At 48.3% G+C, this 21471-nt stretch overlaps 1 protein-coding gene across 3 annotated transcripts in view; it reads right to left on the reverse strand.

The window, feature by feature from the left end:
- DHX38 (DEAH-box helicase 38) overlaps positions 1 to 21471 on the reverse strand; it is a 1001715-nt gene that overhangs the window by 962214 nt on the left and 18030 nt on the right. For all 3 annotated transcript variants that reach the window (XM_069216597.1, XM_069216600.1, XM_069216598.1), the window contains exon 2: positions 1821 to 2174. In XM_069216597.1, coding sequence (XP_069072698.1) covers positions 1821 to 2137 — 317 coding nt within the window. In that variant the 5' untranslated portion in view covers positions 2138 to 2174. The remainder of the gene's footprint in view (positions 1 to 1820; positions 2175 to 21471) is intronic.

Below are 21471 nucleotides of genomic sequence, written 5' to 3' on the forward strand. Positions count from 1 at the left end.
ATCCTTGCTTCCAAGTGGTTAATCTTTCCTATTTGTACCTCCTTTTTGTCAATTGTTCACTCCCACAGAGCAAAGCCCCATTACATGTAGCCTTACACTAGTCCCATTTTATTTACTGGCTCAGGAACTTTTTTTTTTTTTATTCTGATAGGGCACTCCACACAAGTGTTTGGGTTTTGTTTCCCTTGATCAGCCAGACACCTGCTTCACCTTTCAAGCATGACAAACGCTTCGGAAGTCCACACACCTTTTTATTCTGCATGATGCCCACTTGTTCTTGAGATCTTTCACACCACTGTGCTTCACCTTTCAGCATGGTGGCCAATTCGGGAGGCTGCGCACCTTATTTTTCTGCAAGGTGCCTGCTTGTTTTTTCTGAAATTATTGTGTCCGCTGGGTAGGTTATCAAGTTTTCAGGGGAAGTGAAAGATCTAAACAAGTCTGTAGATGCACAGGCAAGGCCCTGGTGGTCTGCAGCATTCCGCTGCCATACATCAAGCGGAGGGGGCAGCTTCAAGTCACTGGAGATCAGTGGGGCGTTATTCTGTTGGAGTTTTAAATGGCAAATAAATCACCAATGCGCTGCTACACACGCACCAGACTTTTTTCCTGAGGAAAATAACTTGTTACTAGCATGGGCCGTCTTGGTTAGTTGGAGCTTAAAGCACTTTATTTTAGTGGCTGCATATACGCTCTTTCCTCTTATAACACTAAAATCCCAGATTTGGCAACAATAAAACTGCCTAGTTTTGATTCCAGCTCGGGTCTCATTGGTCCCCCATTTTCAGCAAGACTTTCTCTCTGTCATTGTTCTCCTATGCTTCCTCTTCATCCTGTTTCTCTCTTTTCAGCCTTTCTCTCTCAGTCTTTTTCTGGGTCAAAGTCCTATGATGAACATGCATTGGCAAACCCATTAGGTCTTGCGCTGGCAAGCCGAAGCCAGTATTTTTAAGTTCTTGTTTTTGCAAGCTGCTGTAATAGATATAAGAAATGTAAATGTAAAACAAAAAAAAAACATGCTGGAGTATAAAGGTGGTGTGCATATCTTTGCAAACTAAAATGTAAGTAAACAAGCACTGGCAAAGCATACATCACTTGATCAGCAAAACATTAAAAACTATTTTCTTAACATCAACACAATCTACGTTTACTATCCACACAACTACTGTAGCATACAGAAAACAAAAAAGAACCTCTTGCAGAGGTGAGACTTATTGACTTTGCCAATTCTTGTTTGACATTTGCACACACTGAAAACTAGAGCCAGCTCAACCAGCTTCACATCTGTTAATAGTAATCACATCAGTAGTTCGAAATTCCTTTGAGTTCACAATCAACAGTGGCAAGTTTAAACACCAGTAGCACATTCTCTAGTACGGTTCCTAACCACCATATCAACTCCACCTCATTAGTGTCAAAGAACTGAATTTAAGTTGAGTGAGAAAATGAGATACCTATCAATAAAAAAGGGCAGGGTGAAGCTAAACCACCCTGAAATGCACGGCTTTAGAAACACCCTTGTCTCCCCAACTGTAGATGGTAATCCAATTCATCCTGCAGTCACCTACACCAAACCTACAAACTCTGCTTAAAAGCCCCACTGAGCCATCAATGTTGGCAGATCCATCACAAAGATACCAGTCCATATACTTAAACATCCCAGAAACACACAAAATATCATGGACACTGCTGCAAACCTTTTTACAGCGTGTCCTACTTTTAATTATTAAGTTACCTTCCTTCCAACACTGGCACAGTATAGCCCATTTTGGAAAAGGATTAACAATACAGAAACCAGGAAATAGAGACTCTTGCCTTACCTATCTTTTTTGCTACTTCTGTTGGCCTTGTCCATAGTGTCTTCATCTGTGCCCTGATCCTCTTTCCCTTCATCCCAGTCTTTGAAAGAGGACACCTTCGACTTTTTTTTGTCTTCCTGTGCCTCTTCTTCCCTTTGCTCACGCTCCTTCCGCTTTTGAGCTGCCAGAATATCCAAACCTAGTAGGGAAGTCCGAGGAGCAGGAGTTTTAAACACATGCTGCTCAACAGATGCACATTTCTTTTTGATGACCAGACCTCCGATCTGCTCTTCTGCATTAATGCCTTCAAGGCGATGCAGAGAGGTATCCTCCTCCATGATGTATCCCTGTGGCTGGCTTCACTGTGGCAAACCGCTGGAAAATAAAAGGACACAAAATTTGGAATACAAACAAAAAGCTTCTCAACTGCATAACACAACAGCAGGACGCATAACTACGCTTGTGGGCTTGAATTCCAGTAAGGAGAACTTTGTTTAAACTTTACCACCAAGGTAAATTATGTTCAAAATTCATACTGGTAGTACTAGGTTTAACAATATTACTGCACACAATCGGATTTGCTACACCTCACAGAGTAATAATTCAGCATTCAAGACAATGGCATGGCAAATTGTACAAATGCATGGACTGCCCCAAACACCCATCAATTTCAATACAAATCAATTCAAATCCTACAATGAAGCCAACACACTCAGTATAAATCAAATCAACAAATGCACTGCTAAACACTGATCTTTGTAATCAATCGTTTAAAATAAACAATGGTATTCGAGGAATGACTATGCGATTTGTAGTGGTGTGCTTCAGTCTTCTGCTTTTGGTGTGGGTGTCATCATGACCTTGTTTACGGACTGTTATTATGCTGCCCTCCCCCCCCCGTGGTGCCCCCGAATCTGCTTGACGCCTTGGTTGAATGACAGACACCCATTGCTCTCTCTGCTAGTCTGTCAGTGATAAACATGATCACAGTGTTATGTTTGATAGCTACTGTATTAAAATGTACTGCCCCGAATTGGTAGGGGATGACACCGCTAATCGCTATGCTTGCTGAACTCAGTAGTTGTTCGATCAACCTAGCTTATTGCCAATTTTGCCTTATGTCTTCATGCATGCTAGGTTATTGCACAGCGTGCAGTTCCAGAGCTGGAGGCTCTACAATGGGACCGACATTGGCCATGCGGCTGGACTGTAATATCCCCCTAAAAAGTAATGTGGATATGATGTAGTGCATTGTTGTAAGTGTTATTTTATATGCATAAACAAACAATTACAAAAAATAATAAACTATGGTGTTTTCCTCATGATGCACCCTCTATACCCTGAATAATTTCAAATTTGTTTTCAAGCTATTTCTCAACCAGTCACATCTTATGTTTTTTAACACTATGCCATTTTTTTCCTAAACCAGTAGGGTCAGTAGGGACATTAGCAGTATAAACCAAGAGATCGGCTGTATGTCTCTATTTATTGGTGTGCAGGGTTGTTGCCTGGCATAGGGTCCTCCTTCTACAGCTAGATGAACTTGTTTCGTACAAACTTCCTATATAAAAGAAATGCGCGATGTGAAGATTTCTTCACAAAACCAATAGCTAGCTCTTAGCTACTTTTCACGAAGGTTGGCATTTCTTTTTTTTCAATTTCAAGTTTTTGGTACAGGCTAAAATAAGCATCACATGGTCTGATCTGAGAGTTGCAGCACTTTGCTGAACAAAAATTCTGCAAATGGTAATTTGGGGACCTAGCTGCCGGGTGTTAACATCATAGTTACAATGCATACAGGACATTAACATTGCAACGAGGATGACCAAAACAGGATTCATATACAAATGCCACGTCAAACGGCTCATGCAGTTGAAAACGTTCGGAGATTATTTCCATTTCAAACCACACAAATGTACAGGTAGTCACATTCCTGGTAGTAAAACGTACAAACCATTGGGATACACAAGGCAAAAATGTTTTACAAGGAAGGTCATCTTTCTGGTGAAATACTTGACTAATACATTACAGACCTTTTGAGATTGATATAGTCTTCTATAATTTCTGAAAAAACTTCGGAAGTCCTTGTCTAGCAGGTCAAGTTGGTTCTTTATTGACTATGGTACACATGATCACAACGCATTAACACACAGAAATTTAACTGTGAGAGACACAACTCAAGAAGGTTATGAACACCAATTTACACAAATAGCAAATTAGCAAGAGAAAATCTATACCGAGTACAGAGGTGTAAGGGTGGCATTGGGTGCCCAATGTTACTCAATGGTGATCAGTCCAGTCAAAAAGATGCTGCAAGTGAGGACTGGGCATCCAGTCGGGAGGATTCAACAAGGGGGTTCCACTTCGGAGATGTTCGGGGGCGTGGAGTCACCTCACGTCTTCTCCTCCAGGGGCCCAGGGCGATGGGTGCACAAGTGCTTTGAGACATTGGGTATTCTCCTCTGGAGTACTTGCGGCTGAGGAGGCCTGTATGCAGAGGCTGCAGGTGGCGTCCGTGAGTCCACAGTGGGCAAGTCTAAGAGGGCTTTGTTGCTGGAGGGCTGGGGAAACCACGCTGGCACTATTGGGCCTCTTCAACTGAGGCTGTGCGGCCCAGGTGCAGTGGTGCTTTCCAGTGCCAGGTTTTAGGTGGTCCAGAGTACTTGCAGTTTGGCTTGCGGTGCCTGCAAGATGCAGGGAAGCTGCTCCACTGGAGTTCCTGGGTCTCTGTTGAAGGCAGGCAGGTCTCCCAGGCTTTTAGAGGCACAGCAACTTGCCGGACAAGTAGGCTTTGGTGCAAATCGGTGGGAACAGCAGATAGGCCGGCAGGGCTGGGGACAAGTCTCAGGTGCTGCTTCCTTTGCAGCTCTTCGGTGTCCTTTTTCGTAGTCAGCAGGAATCTCCTTTCCTGGTGCCATGGGCTCCCTTAATTACTGCATTTAGGGGAGTACCAGGGAGTGTAGGATAGGGGCAAATGAGCTACTTACCCCTGTTGTCACTACACCCCCTATATGACCATTTCCTGTGATAGGTGGGCATAACCCTGGCCCAGAGTTCCCAAAATCTGCCAACACCATGATGGTAGATTTCTAAACGTTGTGTCCACTTCAGGCAGCTCACCGTAGGGGTAGGACTGACCTAAGGAGTGAAACACTTCAATGAATACTAAATTTCCCATCTGTCCAGGTGGTCCCTAGGGCAGAGGGTCGGCATCTCTTCTGTTAGTGAAGCCAGATCTGCATACCAAGGGTGGTGGGCTTCTTTAAGTCCTCTGCCTTGGAATGCAGTTTGCAGGTCATCCTGTTCGGTGGGGTGTGTAAATATCTCTCCCAGAGCAGGCTTTGTTACTGACCACATGAAAGAAAAGGCTGTCACCCTAGGAAGTCGGATTGGTGTCTGGTGGAGGAAGGTTGGCTACAACTAGTCAGTCTGCATGCATACAGTTAGTAGGTTTTCAGGGGGCACCTCTGAGGTGCCCTATGGGTGCATGCATTATTAAATCTATCACTGGCATCAGTGAGGGTTTATCAATACTAGATGTTTGTTACCAAACATCCCTGTTTTTCGGTGAAGCCATTATGTAGCTGGGGAACTCTTATTGACCAGTGCCCAGCATGTGTACTTAAAATGGCTTCCCTTTTCACTCACTGTGTCTGAGATTAGACAAAAACATAGCAGGGGCATATCTGTTGATGCAGATGTGTCCTCGCATGCAATGTAATGCGCCCCGCTTTAGCCCTGGAAGGCCTGCTATAAGGGTGACTTACATATATTGCATATAGCTTTAGGGGACATGGCACACAGGTGGTGTGCCATGTTGTGTTTTTTTTACTTTTAGTTGCACCAAGATATGCAGCCTGCAATGGCAGTCTGCATGTGCTAGGTGAGGGGTCCCTGATGGGTAACACAATTCATGTAGCCGCCCTTGGGCACCCTCTTTGCTACCCATTCCTTAGATACTAGAGGTATCATTTACTGGGGACTTACAAGGGGGGGGGGGAAGGTATTGCCAATTGAGAAACAACTGTACAGTTTTAGGGAAAGGGATCTGGCACTGGGGACTTGGTCAGCAGGAACCCAGTGCGCTTTCAGTCAAAACTGCATCGCATACCAGGCAAAAAGTAGGAGTGACCAGGTAAAAAAGGGGCACTTTCCTACACCACGGTATTGGCTATTATGCTGCATCTTGTGATATAATTGCCATGAATGATACAGAGTTGAGGTTGAATAGTTCAGGGAAATTGAAACACAAATGAATCTTGTTATTACATAACATAGGTGGCCCACTCTAAAGAAATCTAGATATATGCACATTATTATTAAATATAGATATATACACATTAAATCATATTATAAATGTTTACTAGCACAGGCATATGCAGTCAATTCCTTTTTGGATATGGTGGTTATGAAGGAAAGAGCAATAGTTTTCAGTGGATCTTATATTTGTGGGTAATGAATTCCATGGTTTGGCCGCTTGAACAGAGAAGGATGTACCACCTATTTTCTCTTTTTGTATGGTATATAGTTCATATGCTTAATAGGCCTTTATACGCCCACCCTGGATTTCTTTCCTTTGTAATGGAAAATATTCTAATATTTATAATTACTCTGAAGATGTAGCATTAGAAATGGTTTTATGTCTTGGAATACTCTGTGCTGATATCCGTCCTCACATCAGATGGTGTAAGTAAACACTTACTGCAGAGATTTGTGATGAGATAACCAACGTGGAAGTAAAACATTTCAGTATGGTGCACGCAAGAATCTTCCGCTTCAGTAAATGAAAATGTTAGACCTTCCTCCCATTTTTCCTGCAGTCCCACCAGGGGGAGGTAGCAATATTGTATTGTATTGTAATAGTATTTAAATCGCGCTTACTATCCCTAACGAGGCATCGAAGCGATTTTCTGCGAGTAGCACGCTACTCCGGAACCCAACAAGAATTAGTGATGGAGTAGTATCTGGAAATAGGAGTACAGTTTTAGTATTATTGAGTTAATGTGAGCCGCGGATATGAGAGTTAGTTAGATTGACTGGAGTAATGGTGGGGTGGAGGAGGAAAGAAATCCAGAAGTGTTAATTGGGAGTATATCCTTCATTTACTCATCCCAAAGGCTTGGGATGAGTATGCAAATTATGCAAGCGATAGTGGATTGTGTGGCAACCGTATAAAATCAATAATTATGCAGAAAACACCACAGCTGCAGAACAGCATAATTCCAGTAGCCCCTCTCATGGTTAAAAAGTCTTGAACGATACCAAAAGAAGTCTTGATAGGCTGACACAAACAATTACCCAATTACACCAAGCAATGAGTCAAGGGAAACACTCAAGCAATGAGACAACATGCCCACACATCAAGCAATGCCCAAACTAAATCACCAAACCCTCCTCTCCCAAAAATGACCCAACCAGCAACCACTGCAACAAAAGATCCACCAGCAAACTAGTCATGTGCTCAGCGATATGATGAACCCTCCACAAATAAAGGAGGGAAAAACAGTGGAATACATGCTACTCAGCAACATCCCACAGAGACCCATAGAGCCACACAGACAAACGAAGACAGCCACTGACTTCAGTGAAGTGTACAGTTACTATCTTACCTCTACAGACTGCGATACTAGGATGTTACTTTGCTTCTGGTGGTTTAAGCTTGATGGGCACCTCCAGGTTTAATTGCCTTCCTCTTACAAAATTGGGAAAACGAATCAATACTCACCGAACTTCAAGAAGTCTAAAAAAATTCAGCCAAGGGCGCGTGGTCACAACGTCACCTATCCAGACCTGCGCGTGCCTAGAGCTTTGTGACGACCCCTAATCTGCCCTCTCTACACGGACTGCGGTGCTCCCTGCCGACAGGCTGCAGCCTCGGACCTGGGAGCGGGGGTCTGGCCTGCTTTCTCCTGACTTTTCACCTGTATCGCCCTCAATTCTAACAGATTGATGTGAAGCATCTGTTCCTCTGGAGACCAAAGCCCCTTGATTTCCTGGTCCTCCAGAAGAGCTCCCCAACCTAGAGTGGAGGCATCCATGATTACTGTGGTCTCCCCTATGATAGACTGCTGTCCACACCCCACCACTGAAGATCTGCTGCAGTGTCTCTAGAGATCTTGAGCGACTCCTTGAGATCTCCGTTGTGTTGAGCCCACTGCCTGTGGAAGCACCACTGGAGGGCCCTCATGTGCCAGCAGTTGACCATTAGGATACAGGAAGTGAACAGACTAAGCAGGTGTTGGACCTTTAGGAATGGAACGACCTCTCTATCCTGAAACATTGGAATCATAGCCTGAATGTCCTAGATCCTCTGATGAGGAGGGTAGGCACGATTCATTACAGTGTCAAGTACTGGCCCTATGAACAGGACATGCTGAGAAGGCTCCAGGAGACACTTTGGCACATTGATGGAAAAGACCAGGTTGTACAACAGCCAAGATGCCAACTGCACGTGATGCAACAAAATCTCTGGAGACATGACTTTAATCAGCCAATTGTCCAGCTAAGGTAATACCGGTATTCCACACCTTCTGAGATGTGCTGCGACCACTGCTATAACCTTTGTGAAGACTCACAGGGCGGAAGTCAGGCCAAATGTAAGGACAACAAACTGGATGAAATATTACTGTGAACCAGAGATACTTCCTGTGTGACTGCAGAATGGGGATGTGAAAATACACATTTTGCAAGTCATTGGAAACCATCCAGTCTTCTTTGTCCAGCGCAAATAGAACCTGAGCTAGGTTCAGCATTTTGAATTTTTCCTGCATGAGGAACAAATTCAAAATCTTTAGGTCCAGGATTGGACGTAAATGCCCGTCCTTTTAGGGAATCAGGAAATCTCTCAAATAACATGCCTGACCCCTTTCCAGCTCCCAAAGTAACTTTACTACACCCTTTGAAAATAGGATTTGGAGGAAAAGCAGATATTCTGCTTAACAATAACTGAGTTGTGGTGGAAAGGGAGGGGGAAGCTCTTGGAAGGGTATAGCATATCCATTTTCAACAATGCTCAACACCCAATTGTCCAATTTTATGGACATCCACTGTTGTCGAAAATAATTAGCCTCCCTCTTACAGGGAATGAGAAATTTATTCTGTGCTGAACAAAGTTAGCCATCCAAATCTATTAAAAAAAGCCAGTCAACAGCAGAACCAAGCAGACAACCACCACTGGGCATTGGGAGTATGTGCATCAGCAGCCAGGAAGATGAAAACCATAGGGTCCAAAATGTTTCCATATCTACATTTGAAAGTGACACGAACAAGCCACCTTTAGTAGCCAGAATGCATTGAGGCTAACTTCAAACAGTTCTTACTGTTCACAAGGTCTTGTTGCCAATTAAGGCCTGGGAAATTAATTTAAAAAAAAAAAAAAAAAAAAAAATTTTTTAAACACACAACAATATCTCATCCTGCAGAATAGAACCATGCAAGCTTTCTGACTGAGTAAAGAAACCTAGTTTTCCACTACTGACAAATACAGCGTGAATACCAAAAATCAGAACATTAAACAGCAAACTAGTTATTAGATGCAGAGCCACAGAGACATCATGAGTATCTACAACTCTTGAACAGAGTAATCACAATAGGAATATATTTACATACCATAAGAGAGAAGCCTAACGGGCTCCATACCCTGAAAAAAAATACAGGCTGACTCTTTGGGACATATCAGCTGACAATTTTCTCATTTTGTGTTACGTTTTGCAGAGTGCACAGTTGGTCTGCATGCATTGCTGAGATGTAGAATTGTAGTCTAACTAAATGAAGCCTAGAGTACATAAAATTATGTTTTCATTGAGGTCATGGGATAGGTTTACTTACCTGCACCACAAACCACTGGATAGTCTCTTTACAGTTAGTATTGCATAAAGATGAAAAATAAGTAGCAGACTTGATAGATTGGAAACCTTTGAAGAGAATGCCTTGCAAATGAAGTCAAGGAGCAAGGCTCGATAGATGCACACCACTGCCCTGACCCGGTCCGATATGGTGCACAATACCTGACAGCCCTTTTGCTGTGGAGTTTCGGATGCACCCACCCCCCAGTGGGTGCACACTGTGGCAGTAATGGCCTTATGTAATAAGAAATCAACCCCACCCTCGGAATGTCAAAATATGATGATAAATCCTCCAACTTCAAACGTTCCCCATCTCAGAACAGGTCTTCCATGTGATGCATCTCATAGGCAGCCCATTCTGCTAAACCTCGCAGCACGGCTCCTCAGGTGATACACTCCAGTCCCCACAGCAGGCTATCCAAAGCATATGTTTTTTTGTTAGGAGTACCATGACCTGCAGTCCAGTGGTGCCCCCATGGAGGGACCTCCAATGATTCAGGAGGATCTGATATAAGAAACAGGGTCAGGTGGCGACCCCACTATGGCTTCCCTTGGTCATGCACTGGAATAGAGCCATTGAACAAACCACTAAATGCGCAGCCAGGTAGTAGCCCTCAGTCCGGGGCAGCCAGTGAAGTGCTGCAGTTTGCCCAATGCTACCCACCGCCTACCAGATCCCCATATGAGTTCAGTTAACAAGGAGTCCATTTCGCTGTAGACCCTTGGGGAATAATGATGGGCAACATAGAAAAAAAGAAGTACAACAATCGGGAGAGTGGCACCATTTTCGCAACTTCAATGCGGCCTGCAACCGATAGGGGCAGGGGTTTCCAAAAGTCAACTGACTCGGAAGCTCCAAAGAGCTGTACCTATAGTGCCCTGCAAGACGTCAGAAGGATCATGGTATACTCGAACCCAGAGATATGTTAGGCAGATTCCCTCCCAGGTCAGTCCATGTAGGTCATGCTTTTGGGGCACAGTACTACTCAACAGAAACAAATGGGATTTTTGCCAGTTGATATGCAGGTCAGAGGCTCATCTGAATCGTTCTAGGAGAATAATCGCACATGGTAGGTCCTTGGTAACATACAGCAGAAATAGCAGCATATTATCTGTATAAAGGGCAGAATAATGCGAGGCACCCTGTATGTCCAATCTCCCATAAGCCCCTCTAGACTGCGCACTACTAGCCAGTTGCTCAATCGCAATAGCAAACAACAACTACAGAGAGAAGGGGCAGCCCTGTTGCGCCCCCACTCCCTAGCTTTTAGGCCTCCGATATTTATCCACCATTTCACACTCGGCCGTGGGTCCAACGTACAGGAGCCTAGTCCACTGGACAAACCCAAGACCCAATCCCACTGTAGTTTGGACTTGGTAGAGAAAATCTCAGCAGACCCTATCAAATACTTTTTCAATGTCAATTGCCACCACTGCTGCTTTGCACTTATCCACTAGTTCTGAATTTAAAATTGCCAGAAGCCTGCAGATGTTATGCAACGTAATGCATCCAGGGATAAATCCGGATTGATCTGAGTGGATCAGTTTGAGCATCAGCTGAAGACAAGTTCCTAGTATCTTGCTAAGTATTTTATAATCCATGTTAAGCATGGATAAGGGGTGATATGCCCTCACAGCCTAGGGAGGGAAACTGCATTTTAAGAGCAGGACCACCAAAGCCTCGCCAGTAGTGGCAGACAGTCGGCCCGATTCTCAGGCCTCGGCAGTGAGGGCGACCAGTCTCAGAGCAAGGACCTCATAATAAGCGGCATAAAATTTGACTGGCAGCCCTCCGTACCAGGGACCTAGCCTCACGCCATGTGTATAATTGCAGCCCCTACTTCCTGAAGTGTGGTGTCCCTTCCCAGCATCTCCACGCCTTCATCCGAAGTTGCCAGGAGATCTAAGGAGTCCAAAAAGAAAGGTATGCATTGAAGAGGTAGTACCTGTGAGTGTGTGTGGGAGGTTGGGGGGGGGGGGGGGGGGGGGGAGGGGTCGAGAGCTTACAGGGCCCCATAGTAGGCCCCAAATCTCCAGTTTATTTCTTCCTGTGTAAATAGGTGTGCCATGCCATGTCCTGTCCTGTCCTGTTCTGCATGAACACGATATATTCCGGTAGTTAAAACATCATAATTTTTCAGTGTAGTCCGCCACCAGTTCCCTAGCGCCTAAAATCTGCTGTTTTAGGTCTGGGTTCCCAGGCTGAGCAATTTCCAAGTCTCTCAGCTCTGTTTCTCGTGCTTCGATCTCCTTCACCAGGGTACACCTAACTCCTACTCCCCAAATGACCACCTTGAACACATCCCACTCTGTCAGGGGGGACACAGTTGGAGCCTCAACCGCATGACCAATGGTATGGGAGAATGCTGAATTTTCCAGGAATTCCTCCTGCATGCACCAGTCAGATATCCAGGGGCGCTCTCTATGCCAGGACAAGAGTAATACTAGGTTATGGTCTGAGACCGTCCGACATAGGTATTCTACATTCCTAACTTCACTATGCACCCCAGGGGAGCAAAGGAAGGCAGAAAGGTGCACATGTAACTAATGCATCCCAGGATAGTATGAGAGTCCCTGGAATCCGGGTGCATGAGTCTATAAGCCCTCATTTCCATTGCCACCCCCTGAATAGCCGAGCAGGTCAGTTCACCGGGGAATCTACCAGAGGAGGGTGGGATCTATCCAGTGTTGGGTCAACAACACAATTATAATAGCCTCCCAAAATTATACGGTGTTTCAGATATAGAGCCAAAATTCTAGGCAAATTTGCAAGGAGCCCACCCTGGTCTCTGTAAGGCGAGTAAATCCCAACTATAGTCAGGTCCCAAACCACTAAATGGCATGAGACCACCACATATCTCCCTTCAGGATCAATCAATGCATTAGTTCTTTGGAAGGGCACTCCAGGGCGGTGCTATAGCAAGACTCCCCTAGCGAAGTGCGCGGTAGCATATAACTGGCCCCTCCATTGTTTACGTACGGCATCCCTTTCCTTGGAAATAAGGTGAGTCTCCTGGTGGAGGGAGAGAAGTGCCCCACTCCTCTTCAAGTATGCGTGGACCTTGTAGCATTTAGCCATGCTGTTAGGCCCCTGTACATTACAGCTGATTAAGTTATATGTCAGGGGGTCGTCATGTCTGTACACAGCAATCATATTCATCAATGGCTTTTTTTTTGGGGGGGGGGGGGGGGGGAAGGGGGGAGAGACACTATTGGTGAAAGCCCCCCAAAGGTGACATCAGGTGGGCAGGGGACCTGGGGTCCTTGAGCACTTAAACCCCAAAAACCACAATCCAACTCCCGAACTTCCCAACCCCAGAAGAAAAAAAAAAAAAGAAAAAAAAGACTCCTCATCCAACCTGGCCAACAAACACACAACAAACAAGCAGTCATCTTCCCCAACAACCATAAAGAGCCCAATGCCAGATCAATCGCTCCTGTCCAGGATAGGACATTGTTCCAGCATATGGGGTACTGCTACAGGGTGTCCCAGCGCAGCACTCGAAACAGGCCACCTCTAGGCTTCACCACAGTCCATGCCACAGCTAGCAAAAGGTCCATGCTCCAGGTGTTGAAAGTTGGCTCTGAATATACTATATCAAAATTAGATATAGGCCCTCATTACGACCCTGTGGTGGGTGATAAAGTGGCGATAACAGGCTGGTGGTAAGCACCGCCAAATCATGACCATTGCGGTCATAACTCCCATAGACAGCCAATGTACCACACCAACCACCATAACAGAAACAGCCACCACCAGCGGTAGCCGCCAACAGCCAGGCGGTAGACAAAGTACCGCCCACTATATCATGACACTGCAATCCGCCACCTTTTCCGGTGCAGTACCAATGCCAATAAAAGCCTGGCGGAAACAGAGCTCAGAAGTGAAAAGACATACCATTGGAGACACAGTCATGGAACCCGAAATGCAAGTGTTCCCAGTGATCTTCTACGTTGGGCTCCACCTGGAAAAACAATGCCAACGACGGTGAGTACAGCCGCCTAGCACACAAGGGAGGGTGTGAGGAAAACGAGAGTGACACACACACACACACACGACACACCGGACACACACAAAGGGGCACTGCCCGGTACAATGTTCAAAGGGCCCACATGGCCACAGGGCACAGTCCGAGGCCCAACTCGAATCCTGACCCCATCCGGATAGTACACTGCAGAGGCATGAGTTTGCAAATAGTCCGGCAACTCGGGGGGTGGGGGGGCACCTTAGCCAGATGCGAACAAGATCACTGGTTCTGGAGGGGGCAACATACCCATTGCTTTGTCCTGAGGAGTGCAAGGCCAGTCTCTCAAGTGGGTGACTTACCCACTGGTTCTGGAGGGGGCAACATGCCCACTGCTTTGTCCTGGGAAGTGCAAGGCCACAGTCTCTGGAATGGGTGACTTGACCACTGGTTCTGGAAGGGACAACATGCCCATTGCTTTGTCCTGGGGAGTGCAAGGCCACAGTCTCTCAAGTGGGTGACTTGCGCAGTAGCCCTAGAAGGGTGTACTACATGGTGTCTGCCGTCGGTGATGGCTGCACTGTGGTGGTGGTCGGAGGAGGAGGCTCCTGGGCAGCCCCTACACTCACTGATGGCTGCATTGTGGTAGTTGCTGGAGGAGGGTCCTGGCCAGCCCCTGCACTCACTGATTGCTGCAAATCCACAGCTGGCAGTGAGGGCCCCGTGACAGCTGGTGGTGGTGGTGGCGATGTCAGCATGACAGCTTCCGCTGGCGTGGAGTGCCTCGTCTCCTCCTGTTCATGGGTCAGGGATCCCTTACTGGCAGGGGTAGATGGGCTCTTCCTCTCTCTGTCTGGTGGTGCAGGCTCCTTCCCCTTCGTCACACCTGGTGCAGGCTCCTTCCCCTTCTGCACAGCTGGTGCAGGCTCCTTCCCCTTCTGCACAGCTGGTGCAGGCTCCTTCCCCTTCTGCACAGCTGGTGCAGGCTCCTTCCCCTTCTGCACAGCTGGTGCAGGCTCCTTCCCCTTCTGCACAGCTGGTGCAGGCTCCTTCCCCTTCTGCACAGCTGGTGCAGGCTCCTTCCCCTTCTGCACAGCTGGTGCAGGCTCCTTCCCCTTCTGCACAGCTGGTGCAGGCTCCTTCCCCTTCTGCACAGCTGGTGCAGGCTCCTTCCTCTTCTGCACAGCTTGTGCAGGCCCCTTCCCCTTCCTTACAGCTGGTGCAGGCCCCTTCCTCAAAGCTGGTGCAGGACTCTCCCCTTTCATTCCTTGTGGTGCTGGCTCCAGCCCCTTCAGTGTTGTAGGTCTGGTATCCTTACCACCACAAGTAGGTGGTGCTACCACTGTCCCCGTGGACTGTTTGGCTGAGGTGCTGGGCTGTGTCCTTGGTACCCTGCCCATAGGTGCAGGACAGGGGAAGAAGTGGGAGGGGGCGGGAAGAGGTCAATTTGGAAAAGGAAAAGTTTTTTAGGTATGTTGGGGCGGGAGGAGTAATGGGAGCGGAGGATGAGGGAGTGGTTGTTGGACGTGTATGTCTGCTAGATTTGGGTGCAGGTGCATGGGCTGTATGCTGATGTGAGGTCGATGGCTGTCTGAGTGCTTGCGTTTGTGTCCTTTAAGGGGGTGGGGCGCAGACAGTGGGAGAGGACACAGGGGTCACGTGCATGGCTGTTGTGGACATGCCTGCCAGTGAGGTGTGTGTTCTGCTTGGTGTGGTGATGCCGATAGTGGATGTAGATGTAGTGCATGCAGGTGCGAGTGTGGACGTGACGGGGAGGGAGGTGGGAGAGGAGGGGGAGACAGTGGAGTCTGTAGATGTTGTTGTGTCTGCAACTGTATAGTGTTTGTGTGTGTGCCTGTGGATGAAGTGTGGTGCTTGTGTTTGCCTGTGCCACGCTTGTGTGTTGCCGTGTGTGCATGCTCGTCTGTATGTGTGCTTGGGATGGGTTGGGTTGAGGAGAATGGGACTGGGAAGTGGAAGTTGTGGGGGTGGGGGGGAATGGTAGAAACATGGACAATGGCTGCATCAGAGAGGAGGCCAGAGCCTGAATAGATCTCTGTTGGGCCACCAAACCACCATGAATGCCCTCCAGGAATGTATTGCATTGCTGCATCTGGGATGCCAGCCCTTGGATGGCATTCACAATGGCTGACTGCCTTACAGAGAAGGATCTCAGGAGGTCAATAGCCTCCTCACTCAGGGTAGCCGGGCTCACTGGGGCAGGGCCTGAGGCGAAGGAGATGCCCACCCTCCTGGGTGAGCAGGCACGGGCAACTCGCTGAGGGGCTACTGGGAGGGGGGTGCTGGTACAGGGCATGGCTGCTGTACCTGCGGCTGGGGTGGTCCCAGAGGTGTCCGCCACCACCATGGAGCTCCCATCAGAGGAGGTATTAGAGTCTGTATGGTCCCCTCCAGTATCTGCCGTGGTGCTCCCCTTGCCCTCCGTTCCACTTGTTCCCTCGGCATCGGTGGACTGCCTCCAGGGTCCTGTGGGGTGCAGTTCACTCTGTCGCCGGTGCCTCTGCTCCTCCGCCAGATGATGCTAATGCACACAAGGACAGGATGATAAAACAAGAAGGGGGGGTGGGGGGGAGACACAAAGGATACACTGGGTCAATGACTGCAACACCACCATTGGCATATGCAGCACCCTCACACACAGGGAACAGACTTACGCACTATGCATTGCACTACCAGTGAAATGGCTAGTCACCAAGGCATGAGAAGGAGCACACACCGCCAACTGCATCACACCTGGGACCCACGCAGCCCTGCCTAGAAGTGAATGCTAACAGGCTAGGTTACCTGTATTTGCCATGCAACCATTACCCTTCAGAGGACCCACGCTGCAATGTCTGGCCTTGCCTTAGGGGCACCAACTAACACACAACCACCACCCGGATACCACCCCACCAGCCATAAGTTGTAATCATACCCACTGTATTCACCCCCTTGTGGCTGCTGTGATTCCCTCAAGCGCCCATCCAGCTCAGGGTATGCCACCTCCAGTGTGCGTGCCATCAGGGGTGGTCAGGGTCCGGCGGGCACCCCTTCCTCTTTGTGAGACCATCCCCAGCTTCCGTGCCTAACGTCTCAGGTCCTCCCACCGTTTCTGACAGTGGGTGCTCCGCCTTCCATAGACCCCAGGGTCCTCACCTCTTTGGCGATGGCACGCCATAATCCCTTCTTTTGATGGGCACTGACCTGCAGATGTAATACATACAGGAGAACTCTAGTAAACAAACCGTCCAGCCTTTCACACACATGGCCCACCATACCCAATCCCATCACCATTGGCACACACATAGGCCAGCTCACGGCATGTACACCGCCAACAGACAATTCCACCCCAGCTCCCACCCACCCTTACACAATGCCTTCACACACATCTCCATGCAAACATGTCACATGCATCGTGCCCACAGTGTACTCACCCGTTGGTCTGGAGGCCAATACAGCAGTCCATACTGGGGTAGGACCCCATCCACCAGTCACTCCAACTCCTTCTAAGTGAAGACTGGGGCCCTATCCCCGGTCACACAGACCATGGTAGGTTCCAGACACAGGTCACAGCAGCACATGAAGTGTAGGTCTAAACCTGTGGAAGGTCAGGAAACAAGTGAGGAATCAGATAGAAAATGGCGGTCACATCCGCGGCGGTGTACACCGTCACCGCTGGCGTAGATCCCCATTGGCCACTGTACCCCATATGGCCCAATATTATCCAATGAGGAATTGCACAGCAGTTCATGACCACCTACCGCCACGGGGCACAACGTCAGCAGAATTACCTCACTTCCACCTGTCCCTCCACACAGGACAGGAGGTCGCCATTTCAAAAGAGGGGGGGTGAACAGGCCTTTCGATAATTGCTGCATCACAGGATAAATAGGCACATACTTTTAAATTACACTGTCCCAATACATGATTGTACAATGTGGACTGCTGTTGTGGTACAGTTGTTCAAATTGTGACAGCCTACTCACTTGTGTCCCTTAGATATGTGCCGCTGCAGATGAATAGGAGATGGAAACATACACCTGTGTACAGACCCCTGGTGGACTTAGCTACACTGGAGGACAGGCACATAATACTCACCAAGAGACTGGACAGGGCCACAATCACAGAGCTGTGTGCCCAGTTGGAGCCTGACCTGATCTCAGCTATCCATCATCCGACTGGGATCCCCCCCTCTTGTGCAGGTTCGATCAGTGATCCATTAACTAGCAACTAGTTCTTTACAAGTGACAGTGGCTTTGGCAGGAGGAATTGTCACAGCCAATGTTCTCAATCGTGCTGGCAAGAGTCATGTCTGCCCTGGTGAAACACATGTGCAGCTACATTGCTTTCCCCCAGGTGGAAGATTTGGCCACTGTGAAGGCCGGATTCTATGCAATGGGACATATCCCCAATATTATTGGGGCGACTGACGGAACACATATTGCGTTTGTCCCTCCCCCGGCAGAATGAACAGGTGTGCAGGAATCGTAAGAGTTTCCACTGGTGTGCCTGGTGGACCAGTACATCCCCCACGTCAATGCTAAATATCCTGGATCGGTGCATGATGCCTTTGTCCTGAGGAATATCAGCAACCCAAATGTGATGGGCCAACTACAGAGGCACAGGGTGTGGCTTATAGGGGAGCCTTGGTCCCCACCCAGTGTATGCCTCTGCTGTTAGCCAAAAAAGATAGTGTGTGGCTAAATGTTGTCCCTTGATACTTGCAGGTGATTCTGGCTACCCAAACCTATTGTGGCTGCTGACCACTGTGAGGAATGACAGGACAAGGGCTGAAGAACGTTCAAATGAGGCACATGGGCGAACCGGAAGAATAACTGTGAGGGCCTTCGGCCCCCTGGAGGCCAGGTTCAGGTGTCGCCATCTGACAGGTGGATCCCTGTGCTACTCACCTACAAAGGTCTGCCAGATAGTAGTGGCATGCTGCATGTTGCACAACCTCAGACGCCATGTACCTTTTCTGCAGGAGGAGAAGATTGGAGATGCCCCTGAGGACAGGGAGGATGAGGAGGCAGAGGATGAGAACAACAGAACATTAGTGATCCGTCAGTACTTCCAATGACACACAGGTGAGAAAGGGCAACTTCACATTTCTATGACTATTGTATTCTGTGTGGCAGTGGCATGCTGGCATTACCCACTTGTTACCTCTACTTACTTGCCTATGGATTATCATTTTACAGATGTTGGTGATATGACAACAATGTTGTGATGTGATCACTACAGCCAGCAACAGGTCATTCATTCTATGCTCTCACTATGTACAGGTCATTTGCAATGGATGTAGCTGTTTCAATCAAGACAAATTTACAATACATGAAATACTAGTAGTCTAGTTTTATCCAAGGGTGTTTATTGCAGTACTAAAAAATAGAGGGGAAACTGCAATGGAATGGGATGATGATGGAGGAAAGTCCAGGGTATTGTTCCAGTCTGTTTGTAGCACAGGTGCAGTGTCCAAGGGGACATAGGAATGGAAGCAATGGTAGTTCAAGGTGAACAAGGTGACTGAGTGGGACACAAGAGGGACAACCAGGAGAGCCTCATTTCCTGGCGGTGGTCTTGGCAATTGTCTCTGGCTTCTGTTTGGGTCACAGGGAACGTTTCTGGGGGTAGTTCACCTTCTGCAGGGGAGGGATGCTGGTGGCCTGTGGGGGGGCCTCCTGGTCACTAGCGAAAGTAGAGGGCTGTTCAGTTGACTAGCTAGTGGTAGGGGCCCGCTGATGTGCTGTTGCGTCCCTCATGATGTTGGCTATGTCTACCTGCACTCCTGCTATGGAAATCAGGGTGGTGTTGATGGCCTGCAAGTCCTCCCCGATCCCCTGATACTGTCCCTCCTGCAGCCGCCTGTTCTCTTGCACGTTGTCAAGGATCTGGCCCATCGTGTCCTGGGAATGTTGGAATGTAGAGCTGTGGCTCTACCTTGACAATTTCCTCCACTATGACCTTTAACTCCTCCTCTGTGAAACAGGGGTGCCTTTGTGGTGCCATGGGTGTTGTGTGATGTGTGTTGGTAAGGGTGTGCTGGGTAATGAGGTGGAGTGCGTAAGGGTTTATAGGTCTAAGTGGTGTGTGTGTCTAGTTGTCTCTGTGCTCTTCTTCTCAGGCTCCTGGCGGCAATTGTTATTTGTAAGGGGTTGTGGGTGGGTGTTTTATAGTGGTGTGTGTATGTGTGTCAGGTGTGTGTTTTTGGTATTGGCCAATGTGGTGTTGTATTGTATGTGGGTATCCATTCTGAATGCAGCGATATGTATCGCCAATGGTTTAACGCCATTGAATGTCCACTGTGGTGATTCGTGGGTCATAATGAGATGGGTGTTGTTTTGTTGGCATAACGGTATGGGTTTTGGGACCGCCACTTTATCACTGACCTTTGGTCTGGTGGATTTGTGTATGTGGCTGTATTCTGTTGGATTGGTGGGGGGGGAGGGTGTGTGTGTGTGTGGGGTGAACAGTAGGGGTGGAGGGGGTGGCAGCGTTAGTGCAGCTTTGAGGTAAGTACTCTACTTACAGATCCAGTCTCCGGGCGTTAGAATGTCCACTAGTCGGGGTTCAGGATGACCCCAAACTTACACAACCAGCAACACAGGGCCGCTCGGGTGCAGAGGTCAAAGCTGAAGTTAGTTGTAGGATGAGATCCTATGGAGACTGGGGCACACAGATCTGCTGGCAGATAAGTACCCACAACTTTGGAGGGCAGCCCTGAGGGGTTTAGGTGAGCACCCAGTGGGTGGTGAGGGGTGCACACACACCCTCAGCTGCACAGGGGTGGGGGAAGAGTGCAAACACAGCGTCAGGGCTCCCAATACTTTTCAAAAGGGGGACCATGTGGGTCACAAGGATGCTGCAGGCTGGGTCTAGGGGGTCGGTTCCAGGAAACCACAGGCTGTACAAGGAGGCAGGCAGCCTTCTGAATGTTGCTGGACTGGTGGTCGGATTCCCCAAAGCCAGGGGGGGTGCGGGGGTACATTTAGGGGTCAGGAATCTTTGTCTGGTTCTCTCGTGATCAGGGGGTACTCCGGATTTAGGCTCCAGGAGTCGTCATGGTGGCCAGGAGGGGTCCACCCAGGGTGGACACAAGGTCAGAATCACCTGGGGATCTGCTCTGGACCGGTGGGCTACCTGGACACGGACTGTGGGCATCAGGTGCAGAGTGTGTAGTAATCACAGATCCAGGGCAGTTCAGGAGTCCTTTTGGAGGGTTTCTTCTGGACAGGGCCACTGTCCTCAGGAGTTCTTGGTCCTCTGTTGGGCAGGCAGTCCTCTGGGAGTTTGGAGAGATCGTTGGTCCTGCTGGATGAGTCGCCTTTTGGTAGCAGAGTCCTTGAAGTTGCAGACAGGCGGGTATGGCTGGGGCCAAGTCAGCTGTCATCTGGAGTCTTCACTGCTGGGGTTTGGCTTAGCAGTCCTTCTTCTGGTCTTGAGGTCGCCAGAAATCTGGTGAAATAGGTTCATGGGAGCCCCTAAAACCTAGATTTAGGGGCATTACAGGGGTCAGAGAGCAGTAACCAATACCTACTGGCCCAGAGGTTGGCTCACTAGTGCATCCTGCCTTAGGGCTGTAAAGCCTGCTAGAGCAGTGACCTACCTATACCACAGGCAGTGGTTTGTGGGCGTGCCATGTCAACTTTATCTTTTCTCCCCACCAGCACACACAATCTGAACCTGGAGAGCCTAATCCAAATAAGCTACCAAATGAGAAGCCAGAAAGTGTGAGTTACAAATCACAGAGCCAATGGCAATCAACAAGCGGAATGCATTCCTTTTTTAAAGCCCCCTAGATGGCTTCAGCAAACCAGACAGCTGTGCTGTCTGGTAGGCTGCGACCTAATGAAACCTATTAAG

The sequence above is a fragment of the Pleurodeles waltl genome, chromosome 12 (genome assembly GCF_031143425.1).
Source record: "Pleurodeles waltl isolate 20211129_DDA chromosome 12, aPleWal1.hap1.20221129, whole genome shotgun sequence".
Lineage (NCBI taxonomy): Eukaryota > Metazoa > Chordata > Amphibia > Caudata > Salamandridae > Pleurodeles > Pleurodeles waltl.